The sequence below is a fragment of the Pogoniulus pusillus genome, chromosome 8 (assembly GCF_015220805.1).
Source record: "Pogoniulus pusillus isolate bPogPus1 chromosome 8, bPogPus1.pri, whole genome shotgun sequence".
Classification (NCBI taxonomy): domain Eukaryota; kingdom Metazoa; phylum Chordata; class Aves; order Piciformes; family Lybiidae; genus Pogoniulus; species Pogoniulus pusillus.
This window is the reverse complement of record NC_087271.1, coordinates 39,442,575-39,458,516: the sequence shown is the minus strand read 5'-3', so window position 1 is coordinate 39,458,516 and position 15,942 is coordinate 39,442,575. Positions and strand designations below refer to the sequence as shown.

Below are 15,942 nucleotides of genomic sequence, written 5' to 3'. Positions count from 1 at the left end.
GTGACCTTAGGGGGATTTTCCATCCCTGCCGACTGTGATTTGCCATCTTGGCGCTCAGCAGCGGTGCCCTAAATGATGTATTAGTGGTCATTAATTTTAAAACATTTTAATGTAATTAGTGCACATTAAGGGGCTGCAGTCAGATGGAATATGCAGGTCCCACAGCTGATTGCTGTCTGCTGAAAAGCAGAGCAGCAAGCAGTGTGCTGGTCATTTCTCCACACCGGGCGAGAGCCCAGGACTGTGACTTACGCTCAGTGGTGGCAGCCGTGGAACCAAGGCCACCCGAGCAGGCTCACTGCACTTAAGAAAGGGCCAAAGAGCAGATAACCACAGCCCTGCCTGCACTTTTAATGAGGTGGTGAATAATGAGCACTTTGGATAAACACAGCCAAGAAAAGGGCTCTCTGGACACTGCTGCTTCATCTTCTGGTCTGTGCTGCTGAGCAGCCCTGCAGGCTCATTCCCTCTAGCCATGGCTTCAGGATTTTTGTTGGGGCAAGGTACCAGTTTAAAGGTTAACACAAATGTTATGAATTCATTGCTCCATGGCAAAGGTGAGGGCTGAGTAAGTCCAGGGGTCACTCTGGAACATGCCAACATTCCTAGCAGTTGCAGCTGAAGGATCTGGAAATGAGTTTTCTTGTCCTACCTGCACTCAACCCAAGCACCAGATGGACATCTCATGCTTAACGTTTGCCAACAGACAGCTGACATTTGCTGTGAACTACAACGGCAAACAGAAGAGGTTGACTGGAGATGCCCCAGCAATTGGCACTTGTGGATAAGCACTTTGGTTGCCATCAGATATTCCTGAGTGTCTGGTGGTGGCAGACCACCTAAAGTGAGCACAGGAGCTTCTTTAGCTTGAAAGAAGGTCAGAGAAACATGTGCTTCCCATTCACAACCCTCTCTGAAACCTCCACCTGCCTGCACTGCACATGACACCAGATTCACTGCTGACACCACGGCACAGCTATGGGGCTTGATTTCCACTGTATCTCCAGATCCCTTTTCTAAGCCTGTTCATGTGTGAGATGCAACAATCACCACTGCTAACAAACCACCTGCAACCTCTTCATCCCAATAAGAGACCAAAAAGAAGGTTACCCAGAAAAATGTCACATGGTGATACAAACTTTAAGTGAGGCTCAGCTCTGTCAAATCAAGTTTGCCTTGCCTTGGGTGCTGCAGCACCAAAGACCATTTTCATCTTCGTGGAGGAAGGGCACCAGGAGTAAGACAACATGTAGTTTGCTGTCTGGATATTAGACACCTGGGTGCTGAGGCACTTCCCACTCCACACACTCCCAGGTGCATGAGGCTTCAGTCATGCCTCAGAGAGGACAGGTAACCAAAACAGGTGTCTTACCTAGTGCATCGTGCAGGTACTTCTGCCCTACCAACTTGAGGTATTCCTCAATAGCTTTGGTAGCAAGTGTGTTCTCCCTGAAGATCAAGACATCATGCTCCCCACAACGATCCACCTCAGACATCACCAGATCTGTCAAGAAGTCCTGAAGAGAAAAGGGCAAATGACAGGAGGTTATTTTAACCAGACTTGGGCACCCCAGGCCAACTGCAAAGGCCATGCAGGAGAGCTGAACAGAGGAGCCACAGCTGGGACAGTTGCTCAGCTTGGAGGGGCAGGTGCTACATGTAGTGTGAGCCAAGGACATCACTAGGGCTCCTCGTGGGTTCATCATAACAATATATAGAACATAAACCATAAGGGGAGAAGGCTGGAAATGAAAACCTCTACAGCTAAGCTCGTGTTCCAGCTTAGATCCTGAATAAAACCTCTCACCAGTTTGTTTGCCAGTGCCTCAGTCTGCTGAAGGAACCTGTGCCTTTTAATACTGGAGATTGCACAGAAACTTGGATTTAGAAATCCAGAATAGAAGTCAGGCACAAGCCCTTACAGCTTGGTGAAATCTGAGTCAGAATGGTTTGTATCAGTTAACTTCACAAACCACAGAATCTCTTAGATTGGCAAAGCCCTCCAAACTGATGGTTTCACACTGACAAGTCCTTGACCCAACCAGATCCCTCAGCACAACATCTAAGCACTGTGAATCACTATGTTTGGAAAGGACCACCAGGATCAGCCAGTCCAACCTTCACCCCAGCATCCTTCATCACTTGACCATAGCCTCAAGCACCACATCCACTCTCTTAAACAGCTGAACCAAGAGTGGTTCAGGCTTTAGTAAAATATGTTAACATAGATGCTGTGGATCTACACAGCTTAACTTGAGCTGTACTCAAATACCCAGGCAGGAACTACCAGCAAGTCTTGACAGACACTAAATAGCCTCTTGATATAGGGTCTAAGACTCCAGTAATAATCATTTCCTGAAGTGATAACTTTATGTGAGCCAAGGCCACACAGCAGGCACCCTGGCCTGGATCAGCAACAGTGTGGCCAGTAGGACAAGGGAGGTTCTTCTGCCCCTCAGCACTGCTCAGGCCACAGCTTGAGTGCTGTGTCCAGTTCTGGGCTCCTCAATTCAAGAGATATGTTGAGGTGCTGGGAGGTGTCCAGAGAAGGGTGATGAAGCTGGTGAAATGCCTGGAACACAAACCCTATGAGGAGAAGCTGAGGGAGCTGGGGGTGTGCAGTCTGCAGAAGAGAAGGCTCAGGGGGGACCTTATAGCTGTCTACAACTACCTGAAGGAAGTTGTCAGAGAGAGTGATTGGCATTGGAATGGGCTGCCCAGGGAGGTGGTGGAGTCACCATCCCTGGAGGTGTTGAAGCCAAGCCTGGCCGAGGCACTTAGTGCCATGGTCTGGTTGGTTGGCCAGGGCTGGGTGCTAGGTTGGCCTGGATGATCTTGGAGGTCTCTTCCAACCTGGCTGATTCTATGATGACTCTATGATGATTTTGCAAGCCCCAAGTTCAGCCATTATGAAGTTCTCCAGGAGTGTAAGCAGATTTCTCCCTGTAACTCTCCCAAAGCCCCACCCTGAATTAGGGCTGAGTGCTAACTGACTTGCTAGTTCTGCTGCTACCAGCAGCACCCTCCAGACAGTTCAAAGAGTGCTGCTGCAGAGTTTTATAAGCCATTAACTACAGAAGCCATAATGCACCGAGTGTAAAGTGTGCAGAACAAATTATGGATGATAAATACAGACCAAAAATACACTTTAGTACTCTTTGGTTTTCAATCCATTACTGCTGTTTACTTTCAGCCAAATCTGAGAGAATTATCTGCACCTGGTGCAAACTGGGTCACCACCAACACGGTGTGACCTGCAGATGTACCCTCTGCAGGGTACGGCAGGCCAAGCTGCTCCATGCTTCCAGCAAACAAAAAGTTCAACCACTCAGGCAAAGTCGTAACAGCAATTTCCCTACCTGTGGCAGATAGCACCACAGGAATCCAGAGCCTGATTTCAACACAACCCTCCAGGAGCTCCCCCAGATACCAGCCTCTCTTCAGCAGAAAAGGAATGAGTTCCTAGCACACCCTGTCACACAGCACCAGCCTCTGAGATGTGTCTCAAGGGAGAACAGCCGAGTGTGGCATGTCAGGGGTGACCTCACTGCTGTCTACCACTACCTGAAGGGAGGCTGTAGCCAGGTGGGGTTGGGCTCTGCTGCCAGGCAAGCAGCAACAGAAGAAGGGGACAGAGTCTCAAACTGTGCTGGTGGAGGTCCAGGCTGGATGTGAGGAGGAAGTTGTCAGAGAGAGTGATTGGCATTGGAATGGGCTGCCCAGGGAGGTGGTGGAGTCACCATCCCTGGAGGTGTTGAAGCCAAGCCTGGCCAAGGCACTTAGTGCCATGGTCTGGTTGACTGGATAGGGCTGGGTGCTAGGTTGGACTGGCTGAGCTTGGAGGTCTCTTCCAACCTGGCTGATTCTATGATTCTGTGACTCTTTTGAAGCAGTTAAGTGAAGATGCCCCTTGGATGCTGCTTATGGTTGTCCTTGCACATCTCCAACCCTTTAACTTGTGTTTGGATGTGCTGAACTTGCTCTAGCTGCATTACTGGAAGGAGCTGGGCACAGTTTGGTACCACTCCCACGCCCACTTGGCAGGCAGCACCCAGATAAATCAATGCTTCTTAATGCTTCCCAGAATTTCACAAGAGCAGCATCATATTCTGCTCCAAGAAACTGAGGCTCACTCCAACTGCTGCCTCACAGAGAACCATCAGTGTGAACTCAGAAGTCCTAGGGACGTCCTTGGGGCAGGTGGGACCACCTTTAATTGAGTACAGATGCTCCAAATAGCCATTCCAAGGCCAGGCACATGAATGCTAGCATCGATTAGCTGACTGAGCACTGAACCGACAGTGGCACCCTGCCACTCACCCTGCGAGGCTTAGCTAGAGAATTCATCCCCTGGGTTCCTAATCTCTTCCTTACTTATCTCTTATCCTGGGTCACAACTTTGGAAATGCAGGAAAAGTTCCTGAAGGCTCAAGTGCAGGCCCTAACTTCTGAAGACAATGTGAGGTTATATAGGCCTCCCCCTTACACTTTGTTCACAGCATCTTTAACCTCTGTATCGCTTTTCATCGCTGTTGGTATCATGCTTATCTCTGTGCCTCCCTGGTAGGTGCAGGTGCCAAGTCTTTTCAGCTGCTTTTGAGATCCTTTTCTCAGCCCAATCCCATCAGGTACCTTCTGCTGTTCTGCTAGTCACAGAATCAACCAGGTTGGAAGAGACCTCCAAGCTCATCCCCAGCCCTGATGATTCTGAATTCTAACTCTGTCCCTGCCTTGGGCACCACAGCAGCCTTGTTTTCATGAAATCACAGAATCAAGCAGGTTGGAAGAGACCTCCAAGCTCATCCAGTCCAACCTAGCACCCAGCCCTGGCCAAGCAACCAGACCATGGCACCAAGTGCCTCAGCCAGGCTTGGCTTCAACATCTCCAGGCACGGCGACTCCACCACCTCCCTGGGATGCCCATTCCAATGCCAATCACTCTCTCTGACAACAACTTCCTCCTAACATCCAGCCTAGACCTCTCCTGACACAGCTTGAGACTCTGTCCCCTTCTTCTGTTGCCACTTGCCTGGCAGAAGAGCCCAACCCCACCTGGCTACAGCCTCCCTGCAGGTAGTTGTAGACAGCAATGAGCTCTGCCCTGAGCCTCCTCTGCTGCAGGCTGCACACCCCCAGCTCCCTCAGCCTCTCCTCACAGGGCTGTGCTCCAGGCCCCTCCCCAGCCTTGCTGCCCTTCTCCAAACACCTTCCAGCACCTCAACATCTCTCTTGAATGGAGGAGCCCACAACTGGACACAGCACTCCAGGGCTGGCCTGAGCAGTGCTGAGCACAAGGGCACAAGAACCTCCCTTGTCCTGCTGCCCACACTGCTCCTGAGCCAGCCCAGGATGCCATTGGCTCTGCTGCCCACCTGGGCACTGCTGCCTCATCTTCAGCTCCTCTCTCCAGCACCCCCAGCTCCCTCTCTGCCTGCCTGCTCTCAGCCACTCTGGCCCCAGCCTGTAGTGCTGCTTGGGGCTGTTGTGGCCAAAGTACAGAACCCTGCACTTGGCCTTGTTCAATCTCATCCCATTGGCCTCTGCCCACCCATGCAGCCTGGCCAGGTCCCTCTGCAGGGCTCTGCTACCCTCCAACAGCTCCACACTGCTCCTATCTTGGTGTCATCTGCAAACTTACTGATGCTGGACTCAATCCCCTGCTCCAGATCATCAATAAAGATATTGACCAGGACTGTGCCCAGCACTGATCCCTGGGGCACATTCCACAACAGCCTGGCCCTCCAGCCAGTTCTTGACCCATTTCAGAGTGACTCTGTGAATCTGGTGATGTGCTCTCTGGATTCTAGCTGAGAAGACATCCCCCCTCAGCAGCAAAAGGGAGCTGCCTGTCCTTACCTTGGCTCTCCCGGTGCTCTGCAGGATGTGCACCAAAGCACAGGCCATCTCCTCCTTGTTTCTGACGCTGATCACAGGCTCCAGCACGGAGCACAGCATGGTGTAGTTGCTGGTAACAAACTCTGCAAATTCCTTGTACTGCTCCATGGGCAGGATGGTGATGGTCTGGTACCGAGACTTTATGCGAATGGAGGGTCCCCCTGCCTTGCCTTTGCTGGGGGTGGGTGTGCTGACTGGGTACCATTTCTCCACGAACTGGCGCCCGGTTACGCTGGCCATGGGAATGTTCACCAGCCCTACGTAGTTGTTCTTGTCCTTTTTCTTCTTCTTCTCCACGTCCTTGTAGATGTGCACGGTGATGCTGTGGAGAGGGGGGAGGCCGTAGAACTCAAAGTGCTCCCCCCAGAAAATGTTATCTGCTTTTGTTTTGCTGGTGGTGCGGGCAAAGAGGGTGTCATCGAGGCACAGCTCACAGAAGTACTTCTTCTTGGGGGCCAGGTCCTTCGCCTCGATGATCCAGAGACGGAGCACATTCTCAGCTCGGCGGCAGTTGTCCTGCGCGGAGAAAAAAGAGCTCAGCTTGGCTTGGAAGTGCATAAAGTGTGCAGACTTTGTCTTCCAAAGCAGCAGAGAACAGCAACAGAACAAGGGGACACAGCCTCAAGTTGTGCTGGGGGAGGTCTAGGCTGGATATTAGGTGGAAGTTGTTGGCAGAGTCACAGCATCAGTCGGGGTTGGAAGGGACCACAAGGATCATCTAGTTCCTACCTCCCTGCCAGGGAGGCCATGGGCAGTTGTGATTAGCATTGGAATGGGCTGCCCAGGGAGGTGGTGGAGTCACCGTTCCTGGAGGTGTGCAAGACAAGCTGGGCTGAGGCACTTAGTGCCATGGTCTGGTTGATTGGCCAGGGCTGGGTGCTAGGTTGGCCTGGCTGAGCTTGGAGCTCTCTTCCAGCCTGGTTAATTCTATGATTCTATGAAAACAGGGCTGCCTTGGTGCCCAAGGCAGGGACAGAGTTAGAATTCAGAATCACATATTCTCTGAAGAGCAGAGGATGGGAAGCTCTAGAAAACTGAACACTTTCTAAGACAGAGGCAAAGGCCTGTCTCTGGTATGTTAAAGGCAAAGAGCAGCATGGTTGTCTTCTCAAAAATCTGTATCTGAAATGGGTTAGCAAACAAACACTCTGCATGCTCAGTGCCACCCAGAAGCCATGGTGGCATGCTGCATTGTTTACTGAGAGCATGCAAGCCTGTCCCTCACAGTTGGTATGCCAGCTATGGAGGTGTCTTAGATACTTCCAGTTATCAATAACCTGACTTTCCTTCTCATTCCAGCTCAAATTGCTTACTTTGTTTTCCCCCAAACTCTGACATGCAGTAAATCATGAAACCTGTGAAGCCACATCCCACCCTGCTGAGGTGCCTGGCATCAGAAATCCGGCGTGAAACATCACCAGCAGGCAGTGGGGCAGGGAACAGGAAGCACAGTGACACTTATCCATTACAGTTCTGCCCTGCTGCACTTACTAGAACAGCACACAACTGCTCGTGATACACTGATGAGCAGGCTTCTTCCCAGCCTAAATTAATTGGGGATGCATCTGTGGGAAGCTCTGGTGCACTGGACTCAAATCCAATCACACCACCTCCCTTCCCCTGCTAATCTCATTGCTGCAGTTGCCATTACCTTATTCGGCTGCACTGTTCTGCGTAGGTTTTCCATCCACTTGTCCCTCTCTGCTGCAGAGGAACAACTGAAGCATTTACTGCCACTGGAGTAAGTCACCTGCAAGATATAAATGGCAGGGTGACTTCAGGCAAGCCGAGGAGACATGCAAGAGGCTGCAAGAAGCAAAGGACAAGATAAGCAGTGCTGGAGCGACAAAGTAAATATGCCACAGGCCCGGAAACAACATTGGAGTCTAGAAAGGAGAGAGGTTAAAAGGCTCACAAAATGCAGCAAAAGTCAGTTTGAATGAATATGAAACTAAAAACACATAAATCCAAGAAGCATCAAAGGCTTCTCTTAAAGGCTTTTAAACAAAGCTTTAACCAACCAGTTAAACACTTAGCAATTGATCCACAGCTCTTAAATGCTTAGAATTTCCCCCCTTAGGTCCCAGAGGCAGATGATTTGGTTGCTAACAGTGGACAGACAGAACTAGCTATGTATTAATAGCAGGCAAAATACACAAGAGAAGGTGTCTCCAGGATACAGAAAATGTTTCCAAGGGTCCATATATACTGCAATGGTCTAAAACAAACCAGAGGAGCTGTGCTCTGAGCCATGCTGCTGTCTGTAACTCTGCTTTCAAGCAGGAGGGACCCACCTTGGTTCTTTCACTTGTACATGGTCTGACAAGCTTCATTTCCTCTTTCCATTAATTGGTGCCCACAATTAAAAAGCAGTTTGAGGCAACAGCCTCAGAGTTAAGTTGTTGCCAGATTTTCCACTCAACTCCCCGAATCTAAGCAAGCTGGAAAGTGCTTCCAAGCAGAAGAACGAGACTGAAGCGAAGAGGAACTGTTCCTGGATACATCCCGAGGGAGAGGAGCCTGATATGCTGTTTTTCTGCCAGAGCAGTTTTCCAGGCTGTAAACAGATCTTTGTTCCAGCAGTTCAGGCACATCTGACTAACCCTGCTGAAGACTGTCACCTACCCCTGCCATTACAGGTTACCATGGCCTTGGATGCAGCCACACAGCTGTCAGCCCAGCGAGATAAGGACTCTGCTTGCCCAACCCACCTGTTTGTGAAGCTAAGCTGGGAGCCATGTGGCTCCGTGCTGCAGCCTGAGCTGAAAGAGCAAGAAGAGCTTTGAGTCCTGCCCCACGGCACGACAGACACGTCGGCAGCCAGCAGAGCCTCTCCTTTAGCAGTCAGAGAAGGGGCTGAGCTAATGGAAGGGGGCTCTGACTGGAAATCCCATTTCCCAGTCATGGCATACTTGCTAAATGTAATTTGAGGTGGATTTGGAGAGGATGAACACGCAGCTTAAGAACAACAGCATGTGCCAGCCCTCCATCTGCATGCAAACTGCGAACACCCAGATACTTATCAAATTAAAGAGACTGCATTTCTTTCCTCCCCCCAAGTAGAACACTTGGTAATTGAAAAAGAGCTCTCTCCAGTGAGTGATTGCTGCTGTTAGCCTCAAGGACTGTGAAACCTCACGCTGGTTCACAGCTCCCACCCAGACTCCACGACAGCAGTGGCCGCTGGTCTGTTCTCCAGCTACAGAGGCACAGAAGCAAGGCTCGGGCTGCCTGACAGCATGTCGGTGGCTGAGGGGCTGGGGATCATTCTTTACCTCAAAGCAGAAGTCTTGTCCAAGGATACTGCTGTGAAGAGGTTTGACAAAGACTTGCTCTTCTGCCCCGAGATCCAGAGCCTCCACGGCGCTGCCTGGGCTCAGCAAAGACTCATGCGAGCGAGACTCTTTCAGCTTGGGCAGCCCACGTGACCTGTGGCAGACAGAGCGAGGGGGGGAGAGGGAACATCATTTCTCTCACAATTACCCAAAAGAGTTGGCAAGGCCCCAAAGAAAGCTGCAACCTGCTGTTTATTCAGAACAACTCCAACAATTAGCCTGTAGACATTACGCAAGTAACATCAGGCCAGCAATGCCAGAGGAACTCCTTAGGAGACATCCAACTATGCAAGCCCAAGAAGTCCATTCCCAGTGACCTAGAAATTGGACCTGCTGAGCCATGAGTGAAAGACTCAAAGAATCAGCCATGCTGCAAGAGACCTCCAAGCTCAGCCAGTCCAACCTAGCACACAGCCCTGGCCAGTCAACCAGACCATGGCACTAAGTGCCCCAGCCAGGCTTGGCTTCAACACCTCCAGGCACAGCGACTCCACCACCTCCCCGGGCAGCCCATTCCAATGCCAACCCCTCCTAATACCCAACTTCCTCCTAACATCCAGCCTAGACCTCCTCCAGCACAGCTTGAGACTGTGTCCCCTTCTTCTGTTGCTGCTTGCCTGGCAGAAGAGCCCAACCCCACCTGGCTACAGCCTCCCTGCAGGTAGCTGCAGACAGCAATGAGCTCTGCCCTGAGCCTCCTCTGCTGCAGGCTGCACACCCCCAGCTCCCTCAGCCTCTCCTCACAGGGCTCTGCTCCAGGCCCCTCCCCAGCCTTGCTGCCCTTCTCCAGACACCTTCCAGCACCTCAACATCTCTCTTGAATGGAGGAGCCCAGAGCTGGACACAGTTGTAGAAACTCCTTGAAGATAAATCCCTCCACTACACTTTAGCTTTCTGCAACCAAGAGTAACATTACCCCTCATGCTCTGACACTTCCTGTATCCCCCCTGTCCATTTACTGCAACATCTCTGCACAGCTGGGAGCTCTGCTGTCCAACAGCACTGCAAAACCTGCTCAGTTTATAGGTGACAGTGGCTTCACCCACGATCCTTCTAATCCCAAACTGAAACCTCAGCTATAAGCTTCTGCAATGAAGTCCTATCATACTTTGGGCACAACTGGCATTTTCACTTCACTTTACTGTAGAAGCCTATAGCTGAGGTGTCACTTTGCACTCTGTGCACATCCCCCTCCTCATTCTTCCTTTAGCTGGAACTCAGTGGAAGCCTTTGCAAATTACCAACAAGGAGGAAGCACACTGCCCCCCAGCTCAGCAGAAAAGATCTGTCTGCCTGGCAGGTCCAGGTTTTGTCAAGAGACTGAAGCTTGTGCTGGTCCCTAAGCCTGATCAGTCATCCACAGAGGTGTGCCCATGAATATGGCTGCACCTTCAGCGAGTACACTGAGCACAACAAAGAGCTGTGGCAGTAGAAAGGCATCAGTTGCCTGCACATTATGCAGAGCAAGGCAGTGCACTGAAAGCATGCTTTCTGACCTGTGTTCATCCTCACAGCATTGTCTCTTCTCTTCAGTTCCCAGTAGCAAGGCTCACAAATCAAGCAGAAAAGGTTTTTTAAATGTATGTATGGGGGAATGAAAAGCACAGCTTCCTCAGCTTTGAAAAATCAGTGGGTTTTATATGCTGCCCTCACATATCTTATGCAGAAAAAATCCTCCTGTTCTGTAACCTTTGCAAAATCAAATTCCTCCTACCTGGGAGCAATTCCGTGGGGAAACAGAGAGGGGGAAAAAACCCAACCCACATTTGGAAGGGGCATCTTCAGTACATCTAAGGCTGCTTAACAGCAAAAGCTTGGGCACCATGAAGGACACATGCAAAGCAACAAGCAGGGTTCATCTGGCTGCTCTCTTGTGCAAACCCCAATGCTGAAGGTATTGGAGCAGATCCACGTATGATAAGGTTTATTAAACAGTCAGGGAGAACTTTGTTCCCATTTAATATGCTGAATGACCTGAGTGCAGGCAGCAAAACCCTTTCATCAGAGGGATATTACAAAGACCCTGATTTCAAATGCAAAGCAGCAGCACAAACACGTTGGCCGCGCCGAGCACGCTTTGTTACAACAGGTTACAGCGGCAGCTGCACCGACGCAACCCCCAAACCTCAGCCATGTATAATTGAACACTCTGCTGCAGCTAAGTTAGGGCAAGTCTAAAATAAACACACCACAATACACCACTTTAATATCATCTCTGCAGAACCCTCTCTAATTTCTCCTCTCAAGAAAGCACTGCTGAGGTCATTTGGCTTCTGTCCTTAACCCAAACTCTCAGCAATTCCAGTCCTAACAAAGTACTTTGGGGCATGATGCAGGGAGCTGGTGGAAAGCCTGTAGCCAGCTCCTGCCTTAGCTCCTTGTCAGAGAAAGAATCACAGAGTCATTGAATGGGTTTGGTTCAAAGGGACCTTAGAGATCATCTAGTTCCAACCTCCCTACCATGGGTAGGGACACCTGCCACTAGCCCAGGTTGCATGAAGTGGTCACAAAGAAGGGGAGAGGAGGGAAAGAAAAAGAACTACCACATAAAGGAGAAAGAGATTTTGCAAATGCCAGCCAAGCAGAGGCTGCACTTGTAAGAAGACAGAGGAAGCACACCTTACATGAAGCAACTGCACAGCCACTTAGCAGTGCATCTCCAAAGCATAGCGGTGCCACATGTCGCAGCCCTTCCTCTGCGACTGCCTTCTCTGGGCTGTGTCTCAGACAGTAAATCCTGCTGGGAGAGGAGGACAGGGTGCACAAATCCAGGAGGAGTTCTTCCTCAAGCCTTAGGTTATGAGTTTCAGAACAGCAGCACACCAGGCAGATAAGCTGGGGCCAGAAGGAAAGTCACAGCGGCACCAGCAAAGAAATCTCTCTCCTGGTTGGCAGTGCTCCCACCCGGCCCCACAGGCAATGCAAGAAGCTCCCAGGTGTGTGTTGCCATGGTGTGGCCTCCTGCAAGGAGATCAGGCAGGCCAGGAGAGGCAGCGAGCACAGGAGGTCCTCAGACCTGGCAAAGGTGACCTCTGCAGAACGGAAGAAGCCTCTCCTCTTCCCACCCTGCGAGTTTAACAATCCCCAGACAGTTACAGACAGTGGGAGAGAGTGAAGCAGCTTCCAAGAATGCCTCCAAACAGCCTCTGGGGACAGGGTGGCAGAAACTGTATTCTGTGCCTTCACATCTCACACCTTGCCAGTGACATCTCTTCTGCTTCAGTATCTGTTCTGCCTCTTAAATAGCAAGTTGTGAACGTTTTCTGTTGTGCAGCACCGTTAGTTTTGTTGACTCAGGGTCCTGGGGCAGAGGAGCCTCTGTCTTCAGTCTCCTGAAGTTACCTTATTTATAACAGCTCAATAAACTGATTAAGTGGCTTACAATCGGCACTTTGTCTTCCCTAAACACCACAGCCAGGTCGTAAAGTTGCCGGTTAGATGGAACCACACACATTTACAAGCACAAGTGCGTGCATTTGTAAGCACCGTGGTATGCATTTCATCTATTGATAGACCTGCAAAGCAAATCATTGCCTAAATCAGCAGCACCCCAATCAATAGAGGCAATAATAGGTCTCCGCTGCTTTAAAGCCTCATCTGATATTCTGAAGCTGTAAGCAACGACAAAGGGAAGTTGCTCGCTGGCTTCTCCCTCGCCCAGAGGTACAGTTGTTAAACTGGTGCCACCGCCTAACTTCCCACTGCCCAGCAAAGGGGCTGGATTAACAGAGTCTTTCCTGCATTAGGTAGGAAGCTACTGGTAAAATGAGAGCTGCTCAGAGCCGCTGTTAAGAGAGAGGTAATCCCAGAGAAGCAGATTACTGTAAACAGGAAGATCGCACATGCAGAAAGTGGGGGAAGGGCTGTTTGTACAAATCTGTGTCTGTTAAACAGCTCCATTAACAACACAAATCCTGTTTTAAAGTATAATTAACCTCCCATGATCAGCTTTTTTTTCCTCCCTCTTGCTTTTTCTACACACAACAAAAAGAACTGCAAAGGACAACATAGCAAACAGTTATCAGCAGCACCAAAGAATCCTCATAGAGGTATTCCACATCATTTCTTCCCAGTGGGTAAAACAGGTGAAGGAGGAGTTGTGTCAGGGAAGACTTTAAACTTCTCACCTCTTTTCACATGTTTTGTAGTGTGGGTCTTCAGAGCTGCATCCTTTCCTTCTGAATCAGAGCACTGACCCGGCAGCAGCATGGGGATGCCACTGGAAAAGATCTCTTCAACAACACCATCTTGCTGGCCCAGCCCCAAGCTGACCCTCTCTCCTTGCACACCAATATTCAGTAATTTTCCACTCTGGGAAGATCTGGGCTGGAAGCTGGGAACTAGGAAGCTCTGCCTTTCAGTGGCCGCCCATGGCACGCAGCAGCCTATTAGCTGACCTCTATTATAGTCTACTGTCTACAAGGCATGTAGGACAAAGGGTTAAAATCCTAATTGCTCCGGTTATGAAGCTCTCCTGCTGATTTTGACCTATTTAAAAGCCAACCTACAAAGCACAAAAGACTTTCATTTACTGAGCTTACCAGGGAGAGCACAACACTGCTTGGAAAACAAGCCTGGGGACATCAACGTATAGAAAGGAGCTACGAAGGCACAGAATCCCATCATCTGCCTCCTTTACCAAAGGGGTGTGATGGCAAAGGACACTGAAAACCATCTTTTGTTCAGCCCAAGCACCTGGCTAAAACCACATCTCCACCGTCTGCAGGCTTCCAGTAACTCCAGCACAATGCCCATGTGCTGAGAGACACTCTCCGAAATCAGACAGTTGAATTCAATACTTAGCTGCTTGCAAAGCCACGGGAGAGAGCTTGGCCTGTAAGGCAGGGAACTTTCTGCTCGGCGCTGCTGCCACTCAAACTCCCAGCCCTGCTGGACCGGCCCCTAAGGTCGGCAGCATCACCTGCACTACTACTGCTCTGGAGCATTGATTTGCCCTGTGCAAGCCTTCACTTTTGTAGGCACCACACCCTGCCTCCTTTTCCAGCTGCCAATTAGCAGAAGATCCTAGCACTCGGTCAACAATCCTACAAGTCTAACCAGTTTAATCGTTCATTTTTCCTTTTTAAACCAGAAACTTCAGGTGACTTAGTTCAGGTTGCAAGTTCTACTCAGCTGCAGTTCCGTGCTGGCTGAGCACACTGCATTAGCCTCCCCCTGATGGTCTGGGTCTTTTCTGGCAAGTCCCTACCCAAAGCCTCACTGTTTGAAGCACGGATCTGTAAAGCCCTTCCCCGCCTGCCCGCTCTGCCTGCAGATCACAGCTTGTCCAGCACACCTCATGCAGCTGCTCACAGTGTTCTTGCTCTATTTGCAACTGTGCTCCCTGCTTTTAATGTTTTGAATACTTCTGCTGTGCTGGACCAGAGATTCTTATCTGGTCCAGCTTCATTTCCCTGCTAAGCGATTAACAGGTGAGGTTATGAGGAAGAGCCCAAGCCTTGCAGAAAGGCATCAGCCATGCTTTTATACAGGCATCAAATGAGCTTGCAGGTGGGACAGAGAAGTCCAGCACCGAGGTGAAGGTTTGCCAGAACAGTCCTTAACACTGAGATCTTGTCCGGGGTGCAACAGCTGGCTGAAAGAAATGCATTCACCGACACAGGAGTGAGACACCGCTCCGGAGAGAAACCACTCCCCCCCTCCCCGTACTCCAGCGTGCAGATAGAAAGATCTGCTGAATGAATAGAAGCTGGGGGTGAGTCGAGCCTTAATAAGGTGTTGTGTAACACAGATTCTTATCCCTGCGTCTGTGCCGGGACAGAACTCACCCACCTCTTTTGGAAGCGGCACTAGATTCGAATGGAGGGGCGCGCAGAACGCGGCGGGCTGTGGGGCTAACGTTTATGCAACCTGTGCTATTTCCATCCTGCAAAGAAAGCAGCAGGGAGCAGTGAGAACTCACCCAAAGTAGAAGAAGCTGTCGTTGGAGCAGCGGGAGCGCCTCACCATAAAGCCCAGCGCCATGGCTACCTGCCTCAGCCCATTCTCAGCCAGGACGCGGCAGGTCGGTCCTGTGCGCCGCTACGGCTGTCTGATAATGCCACAAAACGACTTTTGTAAAGCAGGAGCATTCCCACGTGGCAGTAAATCCCAACAGGGCAAAACCCTCCCAGCTGTCCGCAGAGCTTTAGAGCTGTCGCCGAGACCATATGCAGCCAGTCTCAAGCACCTTCGCTCCCTCCCCATAAACAAGACAGAGGTGACAACTGTCGCTCCGCTTGGAAGCGCTCTCCGATTGCCCTCCACAAACTGGGAACGTTCATTTAGGCTCTCCTTTCAAATGTAGTTTCCCTCAAGTGTCCTGTCAGGCTTTTTTACATGGTTTATATGTTACTGACACTGAGACGAGGGTGTGGGTTGAAGAGCTCAAAGAATGCAGTGGGAAATGGGCTCGGAAAGCTGTGAAAGATGATACAGTAAGGCGCTGCCAGATGGCCTCATGGTGAGGGCTGCCGAGACCTGCTGGGATGCTGCACTGGCCACATGTCTGAGGAGCTTCGTTCACATCTGATGTGGGTCACCACCAAACAGAGTCTAAGTCTTCTCATGTTAGTGCCTTGTAAAGGCCAAACAGAGGGTTTCAAGCACAACAGCCCACCCAGCAAACAACCTGAACCTGGAGTGATAAATGTGATGCGAGTTACAGACTGAGAGACACCTGGGTGCTGACCCACAGTGGGCTCCTGTCTCA

At 50.5% G+C, this 15,942-nt stretch overlaps 1 protein-coding gene across 5 annotated transcripts in view; it reads right to left on the bottom strand.

Annotated features, from left to right (window-relative positions):
* Nucleotides 1-15,942, bottom strand: part of RASAL2 (RAS protein activator like 2) — a 243,006-nt gene that overhangs the window by 27,541 nt on the left and 199,523 nt on the right. For all 5 annotated transcript variants that reach the window (XM_064148132.1, XM_064148133.1, XM_064148134.1 and 2 more), the window contains exons 6-9: nt 9,171-9,324; nt 7,547-7,645; nt 5,857-6,411; nt 1,373-1,517 (exon numbers count right to left, since the gene is read on the bottom strand). In XM_064148132.1, the coding sequence (XP_064004202.1) occupies nt 1,373-1,517; nt 5,857-6,411; nt 7,547-7,645; nt 9,171-9,324 (953 nt within the window). The remainder of the gene's footprint in view (nt 1-1,372; nt 1,518-5,856; nt 6,412-7,546; nt 7,646-9,170; nt 9,325-15,942) is intronic.